The following is a 9,147-nucleotide window of genomic DNA, read 5'->3' as shown; positions in this document are numbered from 1 at the left end:
TACCTTAACGGTAACGCAAGGTTACACCTTTACAGCTAACAGATTCCTACGGATGAGTAAAGAAATTCGTTTTTATCTCTATATAAACTTCAAGATGACGCGCACTGAGTAAGTCATAGCTTCTCAGAACGATCGCTGTTTTGATATGCCTCGAAATATGCCGTGTATATTTTCACTTTTTGTTATATGCCGGCTTTGCAAAGTACGTACGACAAAATAAAGGCTCCACTAAACGCACCGCTCGTACTGGACTATGCCATGGTTCACCAGCTTATGGTGTTTTTCACTGGTCTGGAGCGACCGCCAAAATCCTAGAGCGAGCATTAGGATTGCACCGAGCCGAATCTGCCAGTCGAACACGAGAATGCTCCGCGTGACATCACACCGGCAGTTCTTTATACGCACACGTCACGTAAACCGTTTCGCAAGTTATTCCTGCTTCCGCTTTTCTCGTTTCCATGGCAACCTTGGTCGTCGCCGCAATGCGCGACCAGTGTTGCTCGCACAATAAAGGGAGCGACGTATGCTGCTCGTGCTATTTCCGCCCGAATTCGCCGCGACTTGCCGGCGGAGCAAGTGAGAGCAATCCGGCGCAGAGCAAATTCCTCTGAAACGACCAGTGGAACACGCAAACTCGCTCCAGATCAGCCAGTGAAAAACAAATTCACCGCCGCGCAGCAAGAAATCCTGCTCCAGATCGACCAGAGATAGACGCCCTTAGTAAGCCATTAAGACGTCACAGCTTACACTTGATTGCTACACTCTCAAGAGAGCAGACGTGGTTATAAACATCATGTAAACAAGTACTATACCATCCATGGGTAACTGTCCGGAATGCCAGTTGCCATGTCATGCTGATTAAAGCCGATACCTCCTAGAAACACAGAACGTCGATGGCTCCTGCCATGCCAATTAATGAACTTGTCCAGGCTTCGATGCGGAGTGCACGAAGCCTTCAATATATGTATACTTAGGTTAGCCTCTGCTACGCTGACGCGGTCAGCTACTGTCGTTGGGTGCATTGCAAGACAGGCCACAAGACTGTGATTGAATTTATACTCAACGCATGTATTGAATGTGTACTCGAGACGTATTTGTAACTCATGCAAAATAGCGCATATATCCGCGTAAAGAAAGACATTCGAGGCCGCTCAATTCCAGTAGCTGGACGTGGAACATCTCTCGTACGACTTCACAAAATGCGACATTTAAACATTCCTATTAAAGAGTAATATGGGGGTGTTATTTCTAACTTTCATATTAAAGAATAACAGGGGGATGTTATTTCTGCAATATATAACCTCTGTAATGAAATGCATATAACTAGCGCTAAAGGGGCACGTACAAAACTGAAAACGCACTGACGATGTCATGGCCAACAAGCCTGCAACAGTAGGCATAGTAGTGGTTCTTTCGAAACTGCAAGTAATCCTCGCTACGAGCGTCTGGCCTACGGGGCTCGTCAGGAGCCCAGGCAGAGAGTTTTAGTTGGTTCTTGGGAAGCTGAAATGGCGCACGTCGAAAAAAGGTTGGGGCACACTTAAGCTTCGCCTGTAAGAGTTGAATGTGATAGTGATATCTTGTCATTATGTTCAGTACACACACACACGCACGCACACACATGCACAAACACACGCACACCATACCTATAGTAAAGGTAAAGGTTTCCGCCCTCTTCAACAGCACATTTATGACAAAAGTGTACCCACTACGTGTGTGTAAGAGAATTCACGCACTAATGTGTATGTCCTTTGTAATGGGTGGCATGCTTTTAACACGCACACGCACACACACACACACACGCACACACAGACACACACCATACCTATAGTGAAAGTAAAAGTTCCCGCCCTCTTCAACAGCACTTTTATGACAAAAGTGTTCCCACTACGTGTATGTAAGAGAATTCACGCACTAATGTGTATGTCCTTTGTAATGGGTGGCATGCTTTTAACACGCACACGCACACACGCACACACACATACACACACACGCACACACACACACACACACACACACACACACACACACGCGCGCACACACACACGCACCATACCTATAGTGAAAGTAAAGGTTTCTGCCCTCTTCGACAGCACTTTTATGACAAAAGTGTACCCGCTACGTGTGTGTAAGAGAATACACGCACTAATATGTATGACCTCTGTAATGGGTGGCATGCTTTTAACCAACAGCGATTACGCACGCGATACTTTTTCGAAGTTGCGACGCACCCACTACGTGTTCGTAAGTGAACACGCGCAGTATTGCGCATTTTGTAATGGGTGCAGGCTTTAAACCACCAAATCGTTTTGCAATTCACATGGTGTGACGCCCGATGGCAATATATGCTTGTACCCCGTTTTACTGCGGTATTACATCTTGTACTGCGACACCTGTACGCAGGACGCGTTTGTTTGTGAAGCATGAAAGTTCATCTCAGCGCAGTTTCAAGCAATTTCGTGGCTGTGGTAGAACAGCTGCTTGCCACGCAGACGGCATGGGTTCGATTCTCACTCGAACCGAGGATTTTTATTATTTTATTTGCATCTTTCTCAATTTTTCGCTCACGGACAAGATATTTCGCTCAAACAACGACGCCGACACCGGTATTTCTGCGAAACGAGCTCTTTAACGAAGTTTAATGTGATCTCTGGCTTGTGGGAATGGACGTTTGAATACTTCTTTCTGAGCCCTGTACACAGTTCGAGGCCCGTTTTCGGCATCTAGGCTTTCTTAATGTGATTTTACACTCTGCACTACAGACATATGCTTTTAGCAGAGCGTAACAGCCACAGAGGCACAACTAGTGCCTTATACCGAGCACATACTCACTTTAAAAGGTATCCTTGACTGGACTGTAGTCACCAACACAGAGTCCACTTTATGGGAACACGAACTGACATGAAAGACGCATCCGCAACATGAGACGCTACACATGTTGAAAGTACTAACGTCCCGCGTGCACAAGCAAGAACAAGTTTTAATGCAAACCAAAACACAGAAGCACAATTAATACACAAACAGGAACATTTGGCAAGAAACAGTTTAACTCTAGAACAATGAAATAAGCATAAAACAATGCTTTAAATGTCCTCTTAACAAAATCCATGCTCTCGTTTTGTCAAAAATGACAAAAGTTAAAAAACAAAACAAGGAAAAGTAACAATGAACAACAAAGGTAAGTGAGTTTTTTCTCATCAACAAGCAGTCCTAGAGCATGTGGTCAACACTGTTACGATAGTGCTGATTACTACAGTATGTTCCCGGAATGCCTTCGCTGAACTTGCACTGGCTGCTTGAAACACTTGTTCACCTACAGCCCCCGGTGTGCACAAAACAAAAAAGCATACCACAGCTGATATCACGAGAACTCCTACTCCTTTCGTGGTAATCTTCGGGGCGTCACTTCAGCGGCTTAGCTTTGTGTAGTCGGTGAGCGAGGTCACGTTCATGATCTCCTGCAGCTTCTTGGCACTCACGTCAGCGGTCGTCTTGAATTCGATGACCAGGTTTCGGTCCGTCATGATGAAGCCGTTTTTCTGGAAATAGCCCTGAACGCCGGGCGCTTCCAGCCAAACGTACAGGGCAATCTTCTTGGCTCTCAAATGCACCTTGAAGATCTTCCGCGACCGTCCAAACGACAGGCGGCCAGGACCCGAGACGGATACGATCTGCGCAAATCGGTAAACAAACTTTACTTACCAAATAGACAGGTTACTTAAGTTTCACTGACTGCAACGGTAAGGTTGACCTGTGTCTTGCAGTGGGTGAGAGGCCAAATGCCAATAGTCCAAACTGTTAGACACAACCAATGAAACCAACAGACAGTTAAGCCAAGGAAAGCAGAAGGGACGAAGTCTCTTGTTTTTAACTGTAGTGTAATGAATATGACCTAAATTGAAATGAATTAATATAAATATCCGGGATTTAACGTCCCAAAACCACGATATGTTTATGAGAGACGCCGTAGGGGAGGGCTCCGGAAATTTCGACCACCTGGGGTTCTTCAACGCGCACCTAAATCTAAGTACACGGGCCTCAAACATTTTCTCCTCCATCGAAAATGCAGCCGCCGCGACCGGGATTCGATCCCGCGACCTTCGGTTCGGCAGCCGAGCGCCATAACCACTAGACTACCGTGGCGGGGCAAAGGAATTAAGGTGGGCGAAAAATCACCCTTTCCGTGGGTGGCATGTGAACCCACAATCTTCGAATTTTGTTGGCTGGGATTGCACCAACGGAAACGGTGATTTTTTAGTCCACTTCAATTCCTTTCAATTTAGGTAATATTTATTACAGTACAATTAAAAGTAACAAACAATGTCCTCGATGCTTCCCTTGGCTTAACTGTCTGCTGGTTTCATTGGTTGTGACTAACAAAAAAAAAACGAACCCCTCGAACAATTCCAATGGTTAAACACGTAAAACAGTTGCGAGTCAGAACAGCATATAAATGAGTGGACACGGTGGACACAGAACACTCTCCAAAACATAATTGATACAGACACCACTTATAAGTTAAGAAGTCTGCTGTGATGGCCATGAGTTTCACTGGCTAACATTCTCGGAGATTATCTCGTACACACACGTGATTACCAAAGGTGGTAGCTTATTTGGTAAAAGCACACACGTGTGACAAATAGATGTCGCCTCAATTCCCACATAAGGATGAATACGTTTCTCTTTACGTTGATTTCCCTTTCCTTACCTTTTTACGTACCTTTTAAACGAGAAGCGGTCAGGTTTTTCCACGCTTTCTCTGACTGCACTGTCTATCTGTTTCTAAAAAAAAATGAAACTTACAAAAATTCAGCCCATCAAGTCTCCCTATTGATGTCAGTGATAAAGGTACCAGTGACAATTTTGACGCGCAGCCAGAGTATAAAGAGACGCACGAAATGTAGCTCTTTGCTTGCCCCCACACTTAGAGAAGGCTGCCAAGTGTTGCAAACGCTTGCTCTTAATAGATGACTACAATAAGACATTAAGTTCTCTAAGAAGCTGCTGATTAAAAAGAAAAGCTCAACAGTCGTTCTCATTGCCGAGTACATAGGACTGACACTCATTATGAAAATCAAAGTACACGCAATTGTGCTTGGCGACTCATTCAAGCTTCCCTGCTGAGATGAAATTGAATTTACTTCTCTCATATAAGCATGTTCATAACGCATTTGCGGCAGTGCGAGGGACTTTCAACACAGGAATACGAAGTTTATAGGATCAGTGTTCCGACGATCGCAGCTCCATGCTTCCTGCAGGCTTACCGAAGTGACATTCTCGATAAGTGCCGTAGTGCGTATGGTTGAAGAGAGCGCACTCATAACGCTACTGAACTGGATATTTTCGCGCCTGTCTTTAGATTTACGCTCAAGCACCGCTTTCTGATAGCTGATCATTGCAAGATAAACGCAGATTATAAATATAAGCACGGTGGCAGAGGGGATACGTAGTTCTCAATGCGCCTTTTAAATTCGCAAATTAAACGTAAGAATAAGCGTGTCGTTTGCGAGCAAAGTGTTCGAATGGACAAGTTATAACGACGCGATTAAACTGTGCGTTGACGTGCTGCAACCAAGCTCCCAAAGCTGACATCAGTTGATGATTGCAAACTTTTAAGTACGTGAAATTTTCGTAAAGTGTGCTGTACTTTGATTAGAGGATTTCAATGTAAACATATTTAAACAGTATTTCTTGTTTTACGTGCCCTGTACTAAACAGACCTTTAACTGGGGCCCGAGCAATGTGCACTGCTTTTACGCTATCCTAATGAAATAGAGAGAAAAGGCTTCATCTCCAAGCACTGGGACCCGATGGTCAAGAATATATTTGATGTGATCTTCGGTAGGACAAAAGTGACATCACGAAGTACACTGCTGCTTTAACAGTAAGTACTTAGTAATTTGTAGCGAACACTGTAGAACGAACGCACCGATATAATTAGTATTTAACTTTTTGAGGTCACTGGGCTCTCAGCGCGCACGATCTCTAAGCGACCCCGTTGAAAGACTTAACGCATGTGCGCGAAAAACGTAAGTCGCGAATAGTGCCATAACAATCTGTAGCCACTGAAGCTGAATGCAGTCCGCCGCGGTGGAGAAGTGGTTATGGTGCTCGGCTGCTGAACCGAAGGTCACGGGTTCGATCCTGGCCGCGGCGGTCGCATTTCGATGCAGGCGATAGGCCATGGAGGCCCGTGTACTGTGCAATGTCAGCGCACGTTAAAGAACACCGTATGGTCGAAATTTCCGAAGCCCTGCACTACAGTGCCTCAAATAATCCTATCGTTGTTTCGAGACGTAAAACCCAACAATTAATAATATGATACTTCGTTGAGTGCTTACTTTTCCTCCATCGTACAATGACGAAAATAATAGAGTACACTTGCCGACACTTAATTTCTTGTTTTGCTGTCCTATTAGCTTTCTCACAGAACTACTGAGCAGACTTCATCATTAGCTAACGAAGGAAATTACTGCTACATAAAAGATGAGAACACCGTCGTTACTAACAGAGAAATCCTACTTATTGGTCATGCGTAGCCCTCCGATTGGTTGGAAAGAAAGCTCGCGTTATTTCTGATTTTTATCTGCATTCCTCAGATTTTTCTTTACCTTCACTGTCTGCGTCAGTGCGCAACGTTCATTTCCTGTATTACCCGTACAAGGCCATCCAACTGAAGCGTCGGTTGCTGCTTTAAGTATGATTTATATTTAATGAAGACTCTGCTGGGAGGGTCACTGCAACTTTCTATTTTCTGTTTGATTACGAACTTTTATTTGTGTTCGTTTTTTTGTTACTGATTTGTCGGTAGTCATCCACCGTTACTAGGAGCTAGAGCTGTGCACGGGCCGTATTTCCGAGCCCGAGCCCGGCCCGGGCCCGCTGACTTTGTCGAAGGCCCGCCCGAGCCCGACGGCAAAGGGCTGCGAGCCCGCCCGGCCCGGCCCGACGTACGAAAACACAATCCCGGGCCCGGCCCGGCCCGGCCCGGCTTTTTGAAGGTTCGCTGCGTAAATAAAACATCGTTTTCCGGTAATTTGGCATTTTATTGAGCATATTAAATATTATAAAACGCCACACGACGAACAGTCTCTAATAGAGACTGTTCGCGACACTTTTGCTATAGAAGTAGATGGCCTCATGCCAGCAACAATGGAGTTCGCTCGCCAAAGCCGTCACGTGTATGGGGTATGCCAATGCAAGCGTCAGCTTGCACGAATGCGATCTACGTCGAGTCGCTCGTCGCTGTCGCGTGCATTTTCACCCATATGGGATTTGGCCTTAAATCTAACGCGGAACAGTTGCGTGGCGCCGTCACTAGCTCAGGTGGTGTTACTTCTGTGTTTGTCGCAGTGCAACGGAGGCGGTGCTTTACCTGCTCCCCTTTTGTTTAAAGTAGCGAATGGAAAGGAAAAGCGGTAAAGGGCGGTCGCCGAAAAGGCGCTGTATGCGTGCTGGAACACAATTCCCGCTCATCCTCTATATTTCGTGCTTGAGTTGGGCTTTGCGCCGGCCCGAGCCCGGCCCGATAAAACTCCAAGTAGCCCGAGCCCGGCCCGGGCCGGAAGTGAAAATACGTCGGCCCGCCCGAGCCCGGCCCGCGGGCCGGGTCGGGCTCGGGCTTTCGGGCTACCCGGAGCCCGTGCACACCTCTACTAGGAGCATTCACTAATACAGAAATTTTGTCGCTTACAAACATCAACTCCTACAAGTGTTTCCCATGAACTAGCTCGGCAAATATAGCACGGAAGAAAAAAAAAGGTTGACAATGAGAGAAAGGGGGGGGGAACTAATGTGACGCGTTGATATACGTCTATAAATAATTTATCTCAACACATTACGCAATACACAACAGTTAGGCAATACTTATTCAGAACCTAAAGGCACAAGGGGCTTAATTAGAAATTGGGGGAGGGGGGGCGGCTTATTGCTACGCCAAAATTTACCTTTGTTCTTCTACAGATGCACGACGTACTTATGTTTGTCTACACATTGTATAAAGATACAAAAGAAACAATCGACTTAACAATCAAATAAATTAGCGCGAAAGGTGAACTACTGACGGAAGTATGACTTCCTAGCGCATGCCTATAACATACACCACCCCCCGAGAATGCTCGCTTGTCGTTTATAGAGCTGACATCAGTAGCACAGGTACGGAAGCACCCGCTTAGTCGAAACCGCTAGAGCCAGAAAAACCTGCACGCGTTGTTTATCAGTCAAGTACAGCTTGAACTTCTCTAACATCGACCACGCGGCAAGGTATGCAGTGTTGACTGCCCGAATCGGCTCACCGTGACCGTCGCCTTCTTGTGCTTGGACAGGTAAGGCGTGGAGGGCCAGACAAACGACGCGGGAGCCAGCAGATTACCACTGCTGTCCCGTAGCGTGCACCACAGGAAGCAGCGTTCGTCGTCGCACACGTTCTCGTCGACTAACGGCTTCAGCCTGTTCTCGAACACTTGCATCGCCGTCCCGCTCGGCTGCGAGTAAACACCACATGTAGTACAGAGAGGTACTTCGTAGGCGGGCCCGAAGGAAATGGGGAGGTTGGAGGGGGGTAGGGCGTAGGTAAGGGGTGTGGGTGTCCCCCTAAAAGACCGAACGCCCCCCCCCCCCCTCCCTCCACCCCCCCCCCCGTAATTTTTCGTATAAAAATATACTATTCAGCTCGAAACTAAAAGAAGATTCGGCTCGAAACTAAAAACATAGAACTAATAACACAAATGTGAAGAGGTTTGTTGGTTGCTCAAGGACGTAATGGTTGTCAGCGGCAAGGCAGCGAGAAGAACCGTCCAGAGGCACAGCACTGATCCGAAACACGAGCCGAGCGGGCTGAGTGATGGCGATGCTGTTGGATGGAGGCGCATCTTCTTCACACAACAGTATTTAAAAAAATCACATAATTTACATACTGCTATTTTTACCGAAAATTAATTACTGAAAAATTGGTGCTTCCCTCAAATAGTCAAGGCTTCAGCAAGTGTCCTCTCCACCCACCCCCCATTGAAGAAAAAGCGACAGCTGCGCTATACCAAATTACCAAATCTGGCTTGTGCCACCCCATATATATATATATATATATATATATATATATATATATATATATATATATAAATATGGGGCGGGGGGGGGGGGCAGGGCTTT

The 9,147-nt window shown here is 46.2% G+C and overlaps 1 protein-coding gene across 1 annotated transcript; it reads right to left on the bottom strand.

The window, feature by feature from the left end:
• Positions 1–3,358: 3,358 nt before the first annotated feature.
• LOC125758545 (beta-mannosidase-like) lies at positions 3,359–8,478 on the bottom strand. Its single transcript, XM_049415891.1, has 2 exons — positions 8,295–8,478; positions 3,359–3,671 (listed from the first exon to the last, which is right to left on the bottom strand). The coding sequence occupies exons 1-2, from the start codon at positions 8,466–8,468 to the stop codon at positions 3,408–3,410; spliced, it is 438 nt and encodes a 145-aa protein (XP_049271848.1). The 5' UTR covers positions 8,469–8,478; the 3' UTR covers positions 3,359–3,407.
• Between the last annotated feature and the right edge of the window lie 669 nt (positions 8,479–9,147).

Source organism: Rhipicephalus sanguineus, chromosome 5 (assembly GCF_013339695.2).
Source record: "Rhipicephalus sanguineus isolate Rsan-2018 chromosome 5, BIME_Rsan_1.4, whole genome shotgun sequence".
NCBI classification, from domain to species: Eukaryota; Metazoa; Arthropoda; class Arachnida; order Ixodida; family Ixodidae; genus Rhipicephalus; species Rhipicephalus sanguineus.
Note: the sequence above shows the minus strand (reverse complement) of the source record. Positions and strands in the feature narration are given on the sequence as shown.

Excerpts from the sequence above, each read along its gene's own strand:
- LOC125758545 (XM_049415891.1), bottom strand. The coding sequence starts at position 8,468 with ATGCAAGTGTTCGAGAACAGGCTGAAGCCGTTAGTCGACGAGAACGTG. Across the intron at positions 3,672-8,294 it reads ACAAGAAGGCGACGGTCACG|ATCGTATCCGTCTCGGGTCC; the intron begins GTGAGCCGATTC and ends CGATTTGCGCAG.